Source organism: Pleuronectes platessa, chromosome 15 (assembly GCF_947347685.1).
Source record: "Pleuronectes platessa chromosome 15, fPlePla1.1, whole genome shotgun sequence".
NCBI lineage: Eukaryota > Metazoa > Chordata > Actinopteri > Pleuronectiformes > Pleuronectidae > Pleuronectes > Pleuronectes platessa.
Window position 1 is genome coordinate 22,049,906 of NC_070640.1, and position 19,744 is coordinate 22,069,649.

The following is a 19,744-nucleotide window of genomic DNA, read 5'->3' on the forward strand; positions in this document are numbered from 1 at the left end:
TGCTGCACTTTGGTTCCGCTCACTTTTCCCTGCCTCAGTCTGGAAACAACTGTGCCATTTCTGTTTTCCATTTGTTTATTGAGGAAAAATGGAAGTTCCTCTGAGTTATGACAGGATCAAGTAGTTATTATTAGCCTGTATCAGATTTTTATACGTATAATTTGAAATGTCTTATACTTATATACCCTACATATTGTCCATAACATCCTTATCCACAGTACCCTGGTTGGAGCCAAATGGAGGATGGTAGCATCCGCGTGGCAGAGGTGACAGAGGACTCTCTCGGCACCTATACCTGCATGCCTTACAATGCCCTGGGATCCATGGGATGGTCCCCTCCTGCTCCCTTGGTGCTAAAGGTATGTGCATTGTCACTCTGCACTTATTGAAGATAAATATACTTATTTATCCCAAATTAGCTCTATTGCATCCAGGAGAAAGTGCTCACCCTAACCCCCTGTTTGGATGTTTCACACTGGACAGGACCCTCCCAAATTCTCAGTGGTTCCTGGAGGGGAGTACAGGCAGGAGGCTGGGAGAGAGCTGGTTATTCCCTGTGAGGCAGAGGGAGACCCCTTTCCCAACATCACATGGCGGAAGGTAAGACACCCTCCTCACTCCTGCTCTGCTGTATATAATTTGGACTCCTCATTTATTTATAAATATGTTTTTCAGTGATTCATGTTGTTTAATATTACGTTCAGTATTTTCCATTTAGAAGCCTTTATTTTTTTTATATCAGGGCCTGTACTGGTTGCTCAGATTTTACTGAGCACCCAGTAATTTGTCATTTAAATCACATTTTAATGATGTCTATAAAACAAGCCATCAATGGGAACATGTACGCTTCTCTCAATTGTTTGCTTGATTATGAGGCATGTTTTATTTTGCTCTTTGATGAGGTTTTGTTTGTCGCCCTCTTATGTAATGACATTTTATAAATCATTAGTCTATCTATTTCATACAATGAAGCAATATTATTGTAGTAGATTTGAGACTTAGAACTGTTAATATGGGCGGCTTTGGAGGTAAAACAAATGGGTTGGAAGTTCAACCTAGGGCTCCTGCAGTCCACATGCCGAAGTGTCTTTGGGCACTGAACGCCCAAATTACCCCTGACGGCTGTGCGAGCAGTTTGTGAGGGGCGTGTGATAGAAAAAATGCTGTGTAAAGAAGCGTGTGAATGACTTTAAGTGTAAGGTTAAGTGGTTTAAAGTGGAAAAGTGCTGTACAAATACGCTGCATTTACCATTTAATTAAATTTTTAGTGGCTGGTGAACAGAGTGTTGACTGTGCCTTTCTTCACAATTTCAAAAATGTTCATTACATGTAACAACATTTTTTGCATCTCCTGCTGTCTCTCTTTCATTGACTGACTCTTGTCTTTCTATGCCGTGGTGGACTGCAGGTAGGGAAGCCCAGCAAAAGCAAGCACAATGTTCTGCCCCGTGGCAGCTTACAGTTCAAGTCCCTCACAAAGGAGGACCACGGGGAGTGGGAGTGTGTTGCCACCAACGTTGCCACGAGCATCACTGCCAGCACGCACGTCCAAGTGATAGGTATCCAGCATGTGCATGAATGCACACACATGCTGAAGCTTACAGAAAAATACAATGTACAATATGTAAGACTCTCTTTATATAGAAAATACAGTGATTAGCCAATGACTAAGCTCCATCCCACTTGGTTACTGCTGCTCCGCCTGATTCTCATTTCTAACTGGCAATAGTCAATTTGCCTGCTGAAATTACAGCTATTACTGGCAGATTTCATTAGCTCTGCCTAACTAGCTATTTAAACTTATTAAACATTAGCTTCATGAATCTTAACGCACTTAATCAGCAACAGCAACATAAAGTACGCTATGTTTGGCAAAAGATGTTCAGGGGTGAAGGGGTGGGGTTAATAATTTAGAGTTAATTAACCTAATTTATTTTATAAGGAACATAAACATTCAAAACAAGCACCAAACAAATAGGAGCCACTAAGTTAGACTTGCAAAGATTAACGCAGACGTTTCTGGGAGCTGAGTCATTACTAAGAGTGGTGTGTGGTGCATGCATGTGTGAATGATACACAGTGCACAGTGATTATATAACATATGGAAGAACTAGTAGAGGTGGTTCTCAGGGAGCTCGTAAATGTAGGTCATGGGTGAAACACAAGATGCACTTTGTCATCAGGACACGGGATGATGAGGAAGGTGAAATGCTGGAGTGAAATCAGGGCCAGCAGGGAACCAAATCTACAGCTGAGATGTGATCAGCCCAGCTTAACCCAGAGACCAGCACGTCTCAAGCTTAATGCAGTGCTGCATGTTATTTGCTTCTGACTTCCTGCTCGTGGCCTCTGATGGCCAAGACATACAGCATCGCACTCCTCAAAAGGTCACAACTTGTCAGATTTACATATCTGTCAGCAATAGCAAACAGCAAACACAACAGTCGGAGGCGAGCTGCAGAAACAAATTCTGTAATAATCATACAGATATTGATTAGATGGTGTATAGCAGTAATACTAGTTGCATGCAACTGCTTGGTGATAATTTTGGACCAGAAGTGTTGTGTGTCAAAGAAAGCCCCTTTCTAGCAGATGTAGGACAGTGAAAGCAGTGTGGGGAGACAACACTATACACTCATTGTATTGCTCTGGCACCCTAAAACAAGATATCCTGGAAGAAAATCATAAAGCATGAATTAGTAATGAAATGTTGAATGTCTAAAACATTGGAATGCATCTGGCCTTGTTTGCCCTGTTGTCAGTCTTTGTCCTTGCTGACCGCTGTACTTCCTCTCTGGATGTGAGCCACTTAAATCAGAGCAATGCAGTGGCTGTATTGAACTGGCTCCTAGTTGTTTCCTGTTGCCTTGGCTCAGGCACAGTATCTGAATAATGGAAGTGGCGAGAGGGTTATCTTTTGCTTTATATCAATACTTTATCTGGGTTAAAATAATCCAGATTTATTTTTCTTACATTATTTTCACGATGTCTACCCAGTACACTACTCTTGTTGAGGTTTAAGGGCAGAGGATGTCGCACCAATTTTGAATATGGGCGATACAAATACAATTTGATTGATTGATTAAACCAGGGAAGGTGAACACAACATTTTCTAACTTCACTAGAAACCATAGACTGTTTATAAAAAGCCCTGCACACAACATCCAGCACACAAACAATAAAAAAATACAACAGTATATATTGTGGGTTGTTTGAGGAGAACTCACTAATGACAAGGAAAATTCTGATGTAACGCTGCGGAGCATAGCAACAGGTCAAGTAAACAGCCTATTCCAAACAGCTGGGTTTGCAATGAGCACTGCACCAGTTATGCAAATATACCGTAAATTCCCTATTTTTGTCTTTGCAGTTAAAGGTTTACTGGCTGCTGAAAACATTACCAAATTACATTATACATGACTGTGTCCAGCTCACAATACATTTCTTTGATAAGTAAAATGAATGTAGTGTATCACAGCAGGAGCCCTCAGTGACTAATGTGCCCTTTGAACAAAACCTTTTCTTCTCTGCAGGCACAAGCCCCCACGCCCCCACCAGAGTCCACGTGGTGGCATCCTCCACCTGGGCCAACGTGTCCTGGGTGGCGGGCTATGATGGAGGTTTCCCACAGACATTCTCAGTCTGGTATGGCCATGTGTGAGTCATCCCAGCATGCTTTGCTTCCTGCTTTTTTTCCTCCTCCAATACTTCCTCTGTTGTTTGGTAAAAAATGTCTTTTCCAGGGTTGTGTTCAGAACAGTTGTGAAAACGTAGAGATGGAAATACATGGCGATCCAGTGTGAGTGAGTTTTCATCTCTTACCTTGACATTTCTGGAGGAACGGGTAGAAACAGCTGCAACTCAACTGAACATGACCCAAAGTTCTCTGTCCTACTGCTATTGTTGCTGCTGCTGCTGCTGCTGCTGCTGCTGCTGCTGCTGCTGCTGCTGCTGCTGCTGCTTTGCTGCTGCTTGACCGGGTCTGGAATGTTTGACGACTTAAGATTTTAACCATGACAGGCACAGGATAACTTGAATTGAACTGAACTGAAGGGATGTTTTACCCACACACTAAACGGTGTGTGTAGAGCAAATAAAACATTAATCTCAAGCATAATTTAAAATGAAGTTTATAGGATGCTGTTATGCAATGCAACTAAGTGCTTATTAAAGTATCATGGCCTTGTACATTGCCGACTTTTTAATGGAGGTAGGTTCTCTAAATCTTACTCGCACATACATCCTATTTGGTTTGTCTCAGCTGCAGATGCAACAACTGATCTTATAATCAGGCGTAAATATTTGCAGTTTTGATCGAAGTACCTGATGGCAAAACATTAGTGTAAATTCTGAAATATACTCAATCAAAGAGAGAAAGACAGAAATGATTGACCTAACATCAACATTCTGTGCTGCTCGTAAATTGAAAGTGTATTATATGAAACACGCTGTAGGTTTGACACACCATCATATAACAAAACAAAATTTAAGCTGTCAGTAGAATCATCACAAACATATGAGACTAACCTGCAGGGCTCTTTCTTACATTTCAAGAAGTGTGTCTCTCGCGACTTTAACATAAACAGAGCTGATTGTATCATCCTACCTGCAACTGAGGAAATATTGGAAATGTGATTTTATCTCTATAAATTGAGAGTGCCGAAGGTGTGAGGTAAAGACTGAAACATTTTATCGTAACACCTTATGATGGGATGTCCTGAACTAACCCACAGGATCAGGGTAAAGCATTATAAGAATGACACTTCTTATAGCAACTCATCGCGCTTTGTCAAGCCAGTGAAGGAAGCATAGAGCGGAAGAAATATTAAACATAAGCAGACAGCAGCTTTAATTAACGATAATCCTACAGACAGCAACCGATAGTGAGTAAAGCGAGCAGAGCAGCTTGGGGTTGCATCTATCTTAGTGTCATGCCTCAGGTGGGCCAAGCCCCCACAGTCCTGCTATTGAAGGTGCATTTCAGCATCAGTATTGTTTTGCGGGGGTTGAAGAGCCAGTTTCCAAATGTTGTGTGAACCATTTTACCACAGATCAACAGCAAAGGATTGACTTTGTTGCTTATTATCATTTAAAACAGTACAGAGTTTTATGGCAATAATTTTTTATTGGACATTTTAAGTAAAATTGTAACAAATTATGATTTTTCTTTATACTGAGCTATTCATCTGGCAAACTTAAACTAAACTGCATTAGTGTAACAAATTTAAGTTGAGGCATTATGTAGGGAAAAAACATAATACATTTAAACAGTGGATTAGACTGAATCAACAGATTCCAATTAATGTAATGAAACTTAAAAACCGTAGGTGAATCACCTCTTTGATTATTTGGCATGGTGCTGATATTTTTATATTATCAATACATTACTTTAAAATGAAGTTATCTTGGTAGATGATGTGCTGCATGACAAGGACCCTTTAAAATAAATACTTTTAAGCAATAAAAAACTCATTACTGTATAACTCTGTGCTTTACTGTAGAGTTGCTGCAGCCATTGCATGTGTTACGGTTGTCTGCTGTTTCTGGTGATCCTGCTGTTTCTGGTGATCGGTTGCAGGTGACGCTGAATGTATGGCAACAGCAAACTGCAAAGCTGAGCAAAGCATGGGCTTACTTCCATCAAGTAAATGAAGTGAACTGTGAAAATTCATGGAAGAAATAAATGATTTCCCCATTATGTAATGCCACATCAGTGATGTTACTAGAACTGCTGCAAACAATTTTGTAATATTATGGTAAACAGTAGTGTGTTAAAGTGTGTAATGATGGTTCATTCAACTAGAACATCAACATCAATGCAGCCTTTACCTAAATCTAAAATAGAACAACCACCAACAAACTCCTGCTATCCTAATTTATTTATCTATTTCATTGCTGTCTGTCCTCTCACTTCTTGTCCTGACTCCTGTGCAGGATGAAGAGGGAGCATTTAGGTCCACATGACTGGCTTTCCATACCCGTGCCTGGAGGCCACGACTGGATGCTGGTGCCTGGTTTGGAGCCAGAGACAACATACCAGTTCAGCGTCCTGGCCCAAAACAAGCTCGGTACAGGACCCTTCAGCGAGGTTGTCACTGTGAACACACTAGGTTAGTATACTCATCGCGGCTGCACCTGGACCAATCCATCCAATAATACAGTAGCTTTGGCAGCCATGCAGCGAGGATGGACCAACGAGTAGCTGTGTCTCAGTTCAAGGCTGAAGCCCTCAGAGGCTGCATTTGAAGGCTCCTTCACCCAGAAATGAAAGTTCCAACAGGTGGATCCTTCCAGGCTCAACATACTGTATCTCAGGAGTCATTGTGCTTTGGTGACAAACTGTTTTCCAAAGAGGAAATGGCACGGCTAAGCGACAACACGTGTAATGATTGAGTATCAAGGCTCAATTCAACTAATCAACTAACAGTGCTACTAGCTAAATTCAATAAAAGGAGATAGCCTGGTGATGCCAATCAGGGAAAGCCTCTGTAGACCAGACTGTCTCATCTCGATTTGGCCTTTGCGCTGTAGTCTGCGGGTAGACTGGGACCTCTGAAGGATGCAGCCCCTGAATTGAGACACAGCAAGGGTGTTACTTGGAACCAAAGATAAACAGATGTTTAAAGTGCTAAACTCAACATTTATTCAACACCATGTTCTGAATTTGAAAGATAGTAACTGTGTTTATCTCTCTAATTTGCATTATGATATTCTTCATATCAGTAATTTGAATAATAGACCAGTTCATGAAAAGAATTCCACTTCGTTTGATGAACATAATGTTCCAGATAAGATTAGCGCTGCAGTGGTAGAGAAGTCATTATAGAAACTTCTGTGCTGTGAATGAAATCTGATGTTAGATGTGCTCAGTCCAAGTAGAACCAGACCAAAGAATTCAGAGGACTATGCAAATGTTCATTTTACCTTCATGTCTATAAATGTTTATTCAGAAAATGTCAGGGCACAAACAAACAGAAATATAAAACAGACAGTTGTTAGTTTCAATAAACTACTCAAACATCTTTTTAGACCTGACTAAATGCAATCAGTCAAAAATCCCTCCCACCTCTATTCAGTACCTGAGTTCAGCTTTGTCCCCTTAAATGTGTCGTAGTCACTGAAATATGTAGAGCGTCCTCTGGTCTCTTGAAAGGCAGAGAGGAGGCAGTGAATGATTCTGCTTCGTGATTGTTCTCTGACATGAACCCTTTTAATCCTCCTATACGACTATTATACAGAGCCAGTGCGTTATGATTGAATTAATAAGGGAACATTTTCTGCCCTTACGAAACTTGCTTCATCTAAAAAATAAAATAAAAAATCATGACTGAAGTGGTTTTAGGAAATCTGGGATTGTTATATTTCAGATTTCTGGATGTCTCTTATATTTAAAGCTACAGACATGTACTGTTTTTTCTACTTCATGCAAATACAATGTAACATAGATGTTAAAAGGTTTGACTGGGCTTTGATTGAACCATTATGCATTGTTAAAGGGACATTTATTAAGTGTAATTGAAGCTGTCACAGATTATTACTTAAAGATAAGTGAAGTGCATAAAATTGGGATTACTATTCACACTGTGTCACCTTTTGTGTCAGAAGCAAAGATGACAAAGCATTCAGCTCCTTCTCTCCCTCATGGGTGATACAGAATGTGGAATATTGGAGCCATGCTGAAGAAAAAGTCTGAGATTTCAAAAGATTATCAGAAAAGACATAATTTTAGGCTACGTATCATTTTAAATGGTAAATATCAGATGGTGATGCATCCAAATATTTGTGTGTATTAAATTGAAGAATACAGGGTATCCTGTTAAGTTATACTTAAGTATAGGTCTCACTAATAACAAAGTACTTTAAAATACTTCATCTTCTGTCACATCAGACTACTTTACCAAGACTTTGAAAAGATTATGTAAGAAACTGAGTCTATTTCGAAGAAAACTAACCACAGGAACTTTTTCATCCAGAAGGACTGAAATTTTCTTTTCCTCATAATATTACAACTTTATTCTAGAAATCTCAGAAAATATGGCTCCAATACTCAGCCATAGAGTTTAAGGTTTACTTTATTTTAATTTAAAGCGGCATGGAAAAACCACAGCACAGAAAGTTTTCGCTTTGAATCCTGAACTGCATCAAAACAAAACAGAAGTGAGAAGAAACTGTATCATACATATCCCTCCAGGGTGATGAGCGGATACAAAGCAGTTTGTGGGTCAGAAGTGAGCAGTGATGACAGTTGGAGTTGACATACGAGCTGGGATGATAAAATATTCATGAAATGGTCCTTAACGATGCAAGGATGCAGAGATGAAGTGTGACTTTTACTTGTGTTAGAAATGCATGCATTATAGAAGCTTCATCACATCTTGTATATGTCAGTGTCAAAGTGTAAAAGAAACTCACTTACTAACCCACACGTCTTCTCAACCCTAACATCCTCTTCCAGTATTTCCTATAAGTACCCCTGAACCATTGGTGCTGCTTACCCCACCACGGTGCCTCACAGCCAATCGCACGCAGCAGGGAGTCCTGCTCACCTGGATCCCGCCTGCCAACCACACAGCACCTATCCAGCATTATGTCATGGACTTTCGCCTGGGGGAGAGGTGGGAGGTCTTGGACGACAGCATTACTGCTGGGGAGACGGAGTTGCTTGCCCGAGACCTCATCCAGGTAAAAGACAGGACAGAGACTGTACACTGTAATAATCACACAATACTGAACCCCAAATGGCCCCTGAAGGCTGTGCTGGCATGTGATTGATTGATGTATGAGAAAAAACCTGTATAGAAAAACTGGTCATTAAAGGTCCAGTGTGTAAGATTTAGGTGAAAGGGATCTATTGGCAGAAATTGAAAATAAAATTATGTAGTGAAGTGATGTTTTCACTAGTCTGTACTCACCTAAATTGCCCAAATTGTTGTTTTCTTAACCCTAGACCTGTTATCTACATCAGGAGCAGGTCCTCTGTCTACAGAGGCTGCCATGTTTTTTACAGTAGCCCCGACTGGACAAACTAAACACCTTTTTTATGACTTCTGAAGGCTACCATTAGGTTTTCCTTTATGCTGGTTGGGGAGGGCTGGGGGGTTTTCAGCTGCAACATGCAACTTCACCAGTAGATGTCACAAAATCCTACACACTGAACCTTTAAGACTAGAAAACCTCAAGTTGAAAGATGTGTTTAACCCACAGAGTTAAACACATCTTTCAACTTGCAGAAAATAAGTCATACAAATATCAAGACACATAGACGGAAGTCTTTATGATATATGTTCAGTGTACAACAATATGTAATTAGCTGTCTTTATGCGTTATTTATTGAAAATAATGAACCTCTGCTACTTATATGGTTCTCCTTTATAATATGACTGTTGGGAAACTCGAGAGAGTTTTACAAGAATAAATCTGATTTTTTGGTTTGTCTGTTACAGTACATGATTTTTCAGGAAATTGTCACATCACACCCATTTTTTTCAGCCAAAGTCGTACTCTCGTATCAACATAGCTTTGCATTTTAATTGCCCTTGTAGAGATCAGGGAAACACAGCTCCAACATTACAACATACATGGAGCACAAAGCACAAGCATCCATAGGATTTTAAGTCATTTTAAACTGTTTACAGAGATTAACTCTCCACATGATGGGGTTTGAGCTTTGTCCAGATCTTGTTTTACACTTGAGCATAAATTCTGCTGCAGTGGTGACTTTTTTGTTTCCAGCACATAATCCCTGTGTCACCAAAAAGATCTTGAATCTCATTGCAAGTTTACTTCTTTATTAAAAAAAAGTCAGTCAGTTTGAACTGTACTGGAGGTTCCGTGGGTTTTGACTACATAATGACTGAGTTATGTTACTACATCACAGGTCTGACTTCTCTTTTAGTTATTTTTTCACTGACGAGCGTCAGATGTCATCAGACGTTACAGGAACACAATAACTAAATTATTAATTCATTAGATAAACCACTGATTATTGAGTGGAATGTGGGAGGAACCATGTGGAGGAAACCCACGCTCATTTTATAAACACCACACACACTAATCTCTGCCTCGCTGTTCAAACACAGAGCAAAGTTATGAATACAATGTGCAACTTAAAGAACAATACATTTCCTAGAGCCATTTTCAGTACAGGAAAGGAAAAAAAAATCTCTATAACCTCAGTGATTTATGAGTTCTGACACAGTGCCTCTTTTTCAGCTTTTCACATCTTGCTGATGTTGGCCAATTTTCCTGCCATGACACGTTTGAGCTTCTTTCTCTAATCTAACCACCACTTTCAGCTCCATGCAGATGCTTTTATCTCTCCTTCCACTGCACAGCAAACACCCAAACACACTCCTCCCCATCGCTCTCACCACACACGATAGCTTGTGTAACTTTTCTGCCGCAAATCTGTCACTGCATAAGTGGAGGTCGTTTCTCTAGGAGGGATCTTCTGTTTCATTGTCACTGTGTGTGAATGTGTGCGAAGGAGGGCATGTAGTGTGATGTGTGCTATGACATACTCCTCCACTTTCAACTCCTCAATCTTTTCTGGCAGTGTTAAGCTCCATCCACAGCATATGTATCAGGAGTTTTACGGGTGTTACAGCAGTAGCACAGCTAAGTGTTGCACCCTGCTGAAGTTGAGGTTTTCTTCCTGCTTGATTTTCCCCTTCCTGCCCTTGAGCAAGACACGGAATCTCTACCATCTCTAGAGCTGCTGTTCTGTGGCTGCACGTCCAGCAGCACATCAATGAACAACAGGCTCTAAAAGCCTCAGTGTGTGTGTCCTTAATGATTTAATCAAAGGTGATTTATCCACATGAATCCTTCACTATCACATTCACGTAATCAGTTCATTCATTCTCTATGGATTCTCATCAGTTTGCTCTCAACATAGACTCTTGATACCCATTGATTATAACAGTAAAATAAAGCACATTCAGCTCATTTGCTTCCATTTATTATTATGTATAATATAATTCTGAGGCTTGAATTACAAGACAAAATTTTAGATTAGAAAATGTTCTATCCCTTACTTTTTCGTCCAAAACAATGCTTAACCGCTTTTATCATTGTTCTTCTGTAAAAACTTTCAGACTCATGTTGTATATCATTAAAAAAATATATCCTAATCGATGCAGCAAAAAAGAGATTTTTTTTTTATATTCAGCACTTTCTTCTTCCTTGTGCAGCGATCATTGCACTCCGCTGGCTGACAGTTCAGACATTTTTGTTTTTTATGCTAGAATCAGCTAAAAATATCCTGGAGCCTCACGCAGAGATTAGGAGCAGGCCACAGAGGTCTGTAAGATCACTCTTTCATATTTGTCAGACTTGTAGTTTTCAGAATATTCAAGTGACATTCACTGACAGACACCCTCTCGTGAGACATGAAAGGCGTTGTACTTTTTACGATGGTCTGATGAAACTGAAGAAGTAGAGGTTATGATTATTCAACTTTTTGTCCCTAGTATGGGGCGAGAACTGTATCTGCATCTGCTCTAAACCCTCCTGGTGAATGGCCAGGTCTTTTAAATTCTACAATGCAGGATTTCTGTTACAAATATCAATTCCCAAATCCAATCCAAGATAATCCCGATGACATCGCTGTGACATAATCAGGGTTATTTTCCGATTTTTTAATTCTCGTGCTGCTGCTATGATGTGTAAATTGACCTAAAACTTGGTAGTGAGCACTTAAAAAAAACAATTTAGCAAATTCAGTTTACAGTAATTTATTCCATTGTGTCTTTTGTGTAGAAATGATCACTTTTTAATTGAATCTTTTCTTGAGCTGTTTAAAATCCAATAAGTTGTGGCACTAAAACTAAAGGGTAACTGTCAGACTGAGCTGCACTGTTAATTTACTGAGCCTTGGAGACTTAGGTGTCGTCCACTAGCCAGAGGGTTTGTGGTTCATTCCCCAGCACCTCCAGTCTGCATTCTGAAGTGTGCTTGGCTAAGAGACTGAACACCAAATTTTCCTGATGACTTTGCTGACAGAAAATTCATAATATGTGATGGAGAAGTATGCAGTATGAATGTGCACATGAATGGGTGACTGCTACTCTTAGTGTAAAGCTCTTTGAGTGGTCGATAAGACTGGAAAATTGCTTTATAAAGTGCTTCACAAATACAGTCCATTTACCATTTAACTGGGGGATCTTGGGAGAATCCTACAGCCTGATCAAAGACTTTCTTCTTGACACCACACATCCTAAAGGTTTACCTTGTCGTGGTTTAATTCCCTCTTCTTCTGCTTCCAGGAGGCGTGGTATGAGTTCCGTGTCATGGCCGTCATGGATAACATGATCAGCGAGCCCAGTAATGTAGTGGGCGTGTCCAGCACAGGTAAGCATATGCATATGGAAATCAACCCAACAACCTCTGGCTCTAACCTGCCTCTATAACCCCAGGCCATCTCATTTCAGTCCTGAGGAGGGGCTGCAGATGTATTGCACACTCAGCAACTCAAACTTTACATTTTGCCCACCCAGCACAATGTAATGTGAGCGTGCTATACATGCACACTCCTTTGTAGCATCCTGAAAAGTATGACATCATCCTTCTGCCTGTCTCCCACAGATTGCTTCGTTCTGCTCTGTGCTAATAAAAAAACAGAAAGATTCATTAAAGCCGTTTTTGTTGCAACACCAAAAGCCTGAATCTGAAATTAAACCCCTTAAAATAGGATGTTGCTCCCACTGCAGAGGTCACCGAGTACACATCAGCTGAGCATTTCTGGAGAAGATTTGATCAGAAGACTGCAGACCTCTAGAAGTACTCTGCTGCCCCCCACTGGTAAAGTTGACCAGCTGTGCAATGCGGGGCTCAAAGGTTCCTGCTCGATCCTCTGTTTCTGTCAGTGAATATCGTGCTAACATGATGTGAACACTGTCTTTTTCTCTTTCCTTTTTTTAATTGGCTGATCAGAGTCCAATATTGCTGGAGCTACAATACTTTTGATTTGCTGTGTCATGCTCCCCAGCAGGAAGCAGATGCAACACTTTAAACCTTTCTTTCACCTTTGGGCAACAAGCCTGTTCATCTGTAACTACTTTTGTGGAACTATCACATCGTAGTGTTTTACACACCATGACCAGGTTGAATTAGTTTAAATGTTTCTCTTAATAATTAGTTATAGTGAATAATATTATGGCTCAGATGGTCTTTAAACTTTTATTTTACATATTGATGCCAACTGCCTTTGTTTGTAGTTGTGTCAGTAAGAAGGGATAGGTTGAAGTTATGGCTGAGTCTACTTCATCGTGATGTCTTCCATTAAAGTCAAACATGTACTGACTGTGATGTTTAAACCTCACACTGTGTGATGTATGTGTGAATCTGTTTTCACATTTTTATGATGAGGGACGGATGTTTCTCTGCGCTCAGCTCAAATCTCAGTTCAACACATATAGTCCAAGCTGATTTTGTGACATCAGTTAGTTTGCTAATCCTAGTCCAGTATGCAATTTGCACAAATTTGTAAATTTCTTTTGTGCAAGTACAATTCACCTGAAGCTACATTTCCATCATCCCAGTTTATTTTGGCAGTAAAACATGATCTGCCTCTGACTTTCTTTCTACACAGTAATATACAGATACTTTTGGGGAAATGCCTGGCTTCAGCTGTACCCTGCAGACATCTCAAAGATGCTGTCCTAAAGGTCAGCTGCAAGATATTTGAATCTCATTGTAAACAGCAGGACTTTCGTTTTAATTTGCCCAAAGATCCATGTGCAGGACCTTATCAATGATTGGATGAGGCTTCTGTTTCTGGTTAGAGAGTGAAGCTAAAGGCATTGAGGCTAGTGAGGAAACGGCAAAGGGAGACATACATCCATATCAGAACATCCTGATTCCTGATTTCCTGATGATGTGAATTAAAAGCTCCAGGGTAGCCTCGTAGTAAATATCGCCCCAGTGTCAGAGCAAGAAAATGAATGTTGACATTAGCGTTAATGTTGAGGAGCGCTATATCTGATGTCTAGTGAGAAAACTAGAGTTTTAAAACTGTATCTTTACTGTTTGCTATATTCATAAAATGCTCCTGAATTCTTTCTGCATAAATCCTTATTTCCCTCGCCTCTGTCTGCCTACACATATCCAACTGCAAACTGAAGTTTTTGTCTCTGACTGTTTCCTCATCACATCACAGACTTCTTCCCTCCTCCAGAGATGGTGGAGGAGCGTGGACTGGCACGGCCTGTGGTGGCGGGCATTGTGGCCACCATCTGTTTCCTAGCAGCAGCTGTCCTGTTCAGTACAATGGCCGCCTGCTTCGTCAACAAACAGCGCCGCCGGAAGCTCAAGAGGAAAAGAGGTGAGGGGGGATATAATGTCTCCATAATCTCTGAGAATATTTTTTAAATGTCACAAATAGGATGAGAGGGTTCTCTCATTGTGTTGCTTTTGGTTTGTGTTTACATTAGTTGGCTGCTTTGTCACTGTATCAGTTACATGATACATTCATCAAAACTTTTAAGTGTGACACATTTAACTTGTGCTAAAAGGGCCCATACATGACATTTCCATGTCTTGTACAATATGGAAATACACATAGTAGCAGTTTTTTTTACCACTGATATATCATCTTAGGAGTACCAATACCTAAAATTAAGTCCCAGAAAGGTGTAAAATATGGGAAAGATTCAGTCATTTTGACATAGAATGGAAGTTAAAGTGCTGCAATGTCGTAATATCTTATGTTTCTTGGTTGTTTGACTTCTTCATTTTGTTGCTGTTCTGTCCCGGGCCATTGCAGCAACTTTGCAGCAGCAACACTTGTGTTTGGTAAAATCGAGTTATGAACTTGTAATGTAAATGCCTTGGACATGTGTTATTTACATTTTAATTTAAATAAATGTTATTTACTGTTAATAATGAGGTTCAGAGACGTAAAGGTCTGGTGTGCATTTACACTGCCTCATGTAGCATGTATCATGAACAACTTTGTTTATTATGTATTTATGCATGAGTGACCTTTTTTCTTTTATCTTTCAGATCCTCCTCTGTCCATAACCCATTGCAGAAAAAGTCTGGAAATTCCGTAAGTAAACACCATGCAAAAAACAAACAACATATTTTACCGTATATTTCATTCCCTAGAGCAACACTGCACATTACCGAACAACAAAACCCTAATCAAGGGCACAACAGGTAGGATTCATTTTGCTCCCTGGTCAAGCATCACACCATCATAAATATTGAAATCATTCAAACAGTATTACATTCAGCAAAGCAAACAATATACACACTGTACTTTTGAACCATGGCATCTGTTGTAGCAGATCATCGTAAAAATTGGGAGACTCCCTTCCAAAAAAGGAAAATAGATACACGTATCTATTGTCTCATACTCTCATACACAGGACAGGGACAATTAACAGTTTTAATCAGATTAATTACAGGGTAGCTGTGATTAATCACGATTAATCACCATTTCCAAACGTTTCTGTTGTGGGAACGGAAAGATATTTTTAGCATATATAGGATGGTTGAATAAAACTTTTTTTTTTTTTTTTTTAAATCAAACAAACAACCAAACCTTTACAAAATTTATGTTAATGTGAAATCTGAATCTGAACCCATCTGTAGAAGCAGTGTAGAGCCAGTTTACACTTACAAAGAACAATTCCAAGTTCAGTTCATGCAGATGAAAAGGAACTGAGCAGGGGTCTCATTTATAACCGTGGCGTAAGCACAAAACGGGGCCTGAAACGTGCGTACGCCACTTCTCACGCAAACGTTGGCATTTATAAAAACAGACTTGACGGGAAAATTTGCGTATTTCCACGCAAACTCTGACCTATGCGTACAAATGTTTTAGAGACGGGAAAGTGGCGACGCAGACTTGAGGTGGTGAACTGAAGCAGATTATTGATCCAATTCATCGTTTACATTCAAACCAAAAGCTAAGTTTTGCTCACGCAACATATCTGCTCAATACGAGCCTTTCAATTAAAAAATATATAAAACAACTTACAATAAATTACATTTAGATTCCATTTAACAGCGGAGTGACGGAGCCGAGTCATTAATAGGTTTTAATAATGTCTTCTAACACTGTGCGTGTATCATCAAATCACTGCAGTGAACGTGACTGAGCCATCAGGCGCACAGAGCGCACAGGAGATCACTTACAAGAAATGAAAATATTTCCAAATAATATCCCAGAGTGGAGCTGAGGATCCACTGATATGAGGTAATCAGTCCGATGCTCTAAATAAATAAATACTGCCGTGACAGTGAGGCGGGGTTCTGTTTGATGTGTGCATGCGAATGGAAGGACGAGGAGGAAACAAGGGTTCAGCGATGTCTGATCAGCTGATATAGATTATATTGATCTGTGATCTGTAATCTTATTTTTACCTAAGGCTCCGTTCTTTCTCTCGTCTTCACTCTCACACATTGTGTTCCACAGCAGCGGCACAGTATCAGTGTATTTTCTTTATTAGTGACATCACTGCTGTCCCATAAAATCGCTCTTCACTTCCACCTCACTAACAAACACCGTGATATCAGTTTCAGAACGTTTCGCTTTACGGTTAAACCGGAGTAATGTGATCTCTTTTCATATTTCTCGGTAAAACCCTGGCTTCTGAATATTGTATAAACTGGAGTCGATCAATTGATTTTTTCGGTATTACTGAATAAAGTGCATTACAGTGGTGCAGACAAGAAATTATAAAATCATGAGTCAACTTTCTGGCATCTTACTCTTGCAATGCTTCTTAAATGATAAGAGACAGTCTTTGTGACATTGTTAATGTGTGGATTAAAATCTATTTCATGAGTCAAGTGTAACCCCCAGGTTCTTTACTTTTGATTTGTTTTGATGCGCCAGACTTCCAAGTTTGCATGTAATCTTTTGTCTATGATCCTCACTACCGATTACAAAATTTCTGTTTTATCTTCATTTAATATGAGAAAATTGTTGCTCATCCATTGTTGCACACTAGAGAGGCAATTTATAACTTGATCTGGAACATCAGAGTCATCTGGCGCTACAGATAGATATAACTGAGTTAATCTGCATAACAATGACAGTTAACGCCCTAATCACTACTATTTTTCCCAATGGTAACATATATAGGCAAAAATAATGAAGGTCCAAGAATAGAACCCTGTGGAATGCCAAGAAGGTTGTCATGCTTTCTTGAAACATGGTCATCGAGGCTAACAAAATATGTTCTGCCAGTAAGGTATGTTCTGAACCAGTTTAAAGCAGTGCCTTTGATACCAATCCGACTTCCAGTCTGTGTAAAAGGATCTTCTGATATACTTTGTCTGTGCAGCAGATAAGTTGAGGAGAATCAGGACAGATGTATTTTTGTTATCTGCGCTCACTCAAAGTGTATTTTTTATTCCCATTTATGGTCACATCAATAAACCTACAATAGTGATCTGACAGGTTAGTATGATGAGGATCTGCTGTTGGTTCCTTGGTCACTTGTCGTCGAAATGTCTCAGCTTTCCTAAACTAGATATGCTGAATAACCGTAAAGGTAATTTCATGGGTTGGATGACAAAACCGTGCACGCGCGTGCGTGCGTGTGTGTGTTTGTCAGAGTTAGACACAAAGTCAGTTCTGATCAACTATATATTTGCAGATTTTTCTTTGTGGATTAAAATCTATGCTCTGTCCTCTTCCTGGGATGCAGAGCAGTCTGCCCCCCAAAAGCTTGTATAGCGACCCTTGTTCATTTTGTTATCATGTGAAGACATCATCCTCTCACAGTTAAAGAAGGAGTTTCTGTGTCTGTTTAATGATGATTCTGACACTTATATTAAGAGATGACAAGTTCACTTGACACATCCTTGAAGTTCCTGAAAAGCTTTTATTTTTTAACCCAGTGTTCGTCTTCCTGTGATATTCAACAGATTTCTGAATTGTTTATTTGTTAAGCCAGCTGCAGTATTTACTCTGTCAAATGTTTCTGGACAACAGAGGTTAGTGACAGTTAGTAGTCTTTTGATAAAAGCTCCATCCCATTATTACCGTTGCTCTGTTCTTATGTGACCCAGATATCAATCCAGTCCACCATCATAAAGGTCTCTTCAGTTCCCTTAGTGGACCTTTTTCACACCGGACATTTTTACATGTAATAGCAGAAAGACTAAAGATGGCACTCATAACATGAATCATGCCAGTGAGCAAAAGCTCCCCTTTTTGCATATTTTAATGTAAAAGTATTCAGGCGCTTTGTTGTGACTCCTTCCAGTTATAGGGCTTCTACAAAGTACTAATCGAAGGTCTGAATGTGCCTTATTAAAGATTTCACTCTTTGATTTAGTGTATTTGCAAAAAAATTCTAAAACATGCTTTCACATTGATATTAATGGTTATTGAGTGAAGATTAATATATTCATCGTAGTGTAAAAGGATAAATTTAGTGTCATTATAGATTTTCCTCAAACAAATCCCATGTCAATGTCCCCTGTGTGGGTCAAAGCCGTTAAAAGATGATATATCTTATTCCTCTGCCATAGAACTCTTCTTTCAGTTAAAATATATTATTGAGCCACACTGATGCCCTGGGTGACATCTTTCTTATTTTGAGTTGATCTCAAATTTTCTGTTAACATCTCTAGACGGAAACATTTGGCTTGATAATCAGAGCTAAAGACCAAGCAGTTGATTTCGAAATTTGTTTTTTGGTCTCCCTGGTTTTGGTTTTTGAAGACTTTTGTTGAAAGCCAGGAAATAAAGGCTACTTTCGGACTTAGCTCTGATTACTCTTCCCTCGCTGCTCTTCCACGTCCATGTCTTTAATAGGAGTAACTAAAGAAAACAAAAGACACTTTAAAACACAAGACAGACTGGAACTGCATCCCATGATCTACACGTCTGTGTGTGTGTTGGGGATTTTGGCTGTATGACTTGAGACTCAATAAATGGATAGTTATGTATCTCAACATGCAATGGTCACATCTTTACTGATATTTCATGCATTAACCTCTTGTTGCTCCATGATAGACTCTCTTCTCTCTCCTCTCAGATTCCCTCTGAGTCAAAACAGCTCCATCGCTTTTCTGTCTTTTTCAGCCCATATTTACAATTATACCAAGCTCTTCTCCTCATTTTCTGTTACTTTGTTTTTATAAACATACCTCTCATTGACAGGCATCCTGTTTACGCCCATATTCTCCCTACTTCTCACTGTCTGATCTCCCACTTCTGCAGGAGTCCAATTAGCTTCATTCCCAGCATTGAGCCCTACTGGGAGGGGCTGGACGCAAGCAGGTACAGGCCCCAACCTTCCAGTCCTCAGTGAGTGTGCCAACCATTGTGCCCCTGTTCTTGCACACTGTATACACCCCATTGCACTCGGGTTCAGCCCCAGCCCCTCAGACTCCTGACACCTGTCTGCATGCTTGTGGCTCAATGTTCCCACCAGGCAACAACAATACTGGTCGCAGTCTTTCAGGAAAGGTCAAGGACCTTCATCATCAGAAGATGAGAGCTGAAAGGATTTATTAAAAAAAACTTCTTATCAATTAAAAAAATCCAACACCTTTTTTCTGGAAATTAGGAATCGATCATCATCAAAATAATCTTAAATTTCATGTCATAGCTTGACATTATCGGAAATGTAGACAATATAGGACTCTAAATGGAATTAGCTTAGCTTAACATTAAGTCCGGAAGCAAAAGAAAACAGGTAGCCATGGACTGAAGGGGATCACTGAAAGAAACATTTACTCTTAAAATTACCAGTTGTTTATGCACTTTATATTGTTG

The 19,744-nt window shown here is 39.7% G+C and overlaps 1 protein-coding gene across 1 annotated transcript in view; it reads left to right on the forward strand.

Annotated features, from left to right (window-relative positions):
* LOC128457599 (protein turtle homolog B) overlaps positions 1 to 19,744 on the forward strand; it is a 118,283-nt gene that overhangs the window by 83,834 nt on the left and 14,705 nt on the right. The window contains exons 9-18 of the mRNA XM_053442376.1: positions 219 to 359; positions 484 to 600; positions 1,409 to 1,559; positions 3,534 to 3,657; positions 5,935 to 6,110; positions 8,456 to 8,682; positions 12,267 to 12,351; positions 14,159 to 14,323; positions 15,004 to 15,049; positions 19,187 to 19,273. Coding sequence (XP_053298351.1) covers positions 219 to 359; positions 484 to 600; positions 1,409 to 1,559; positions 3,534 to 3,657; positions 5,935 to 6,110; positions 8,456 to 8,682; positions 12,267 to 12,351; positions 14,159 to 14,323; positions 15,004 to 15,049; positions 19,187 to 19,273 — 1,319 coding nt within the window. The remainder of the gene's footprint in view (positions 1 to 218; positions 360 to 483; positions 601 to 1,408; positions 1,560 to 3,533; positions 3,658 to 5,934; positions 6,111 to 8,455; positions 8,683 to 12,266; positions 12,352 to 14,158; positions 14,324 to 15,003; positions 15,050 to 19,186; positions 19,274 to 19,744) is intronic.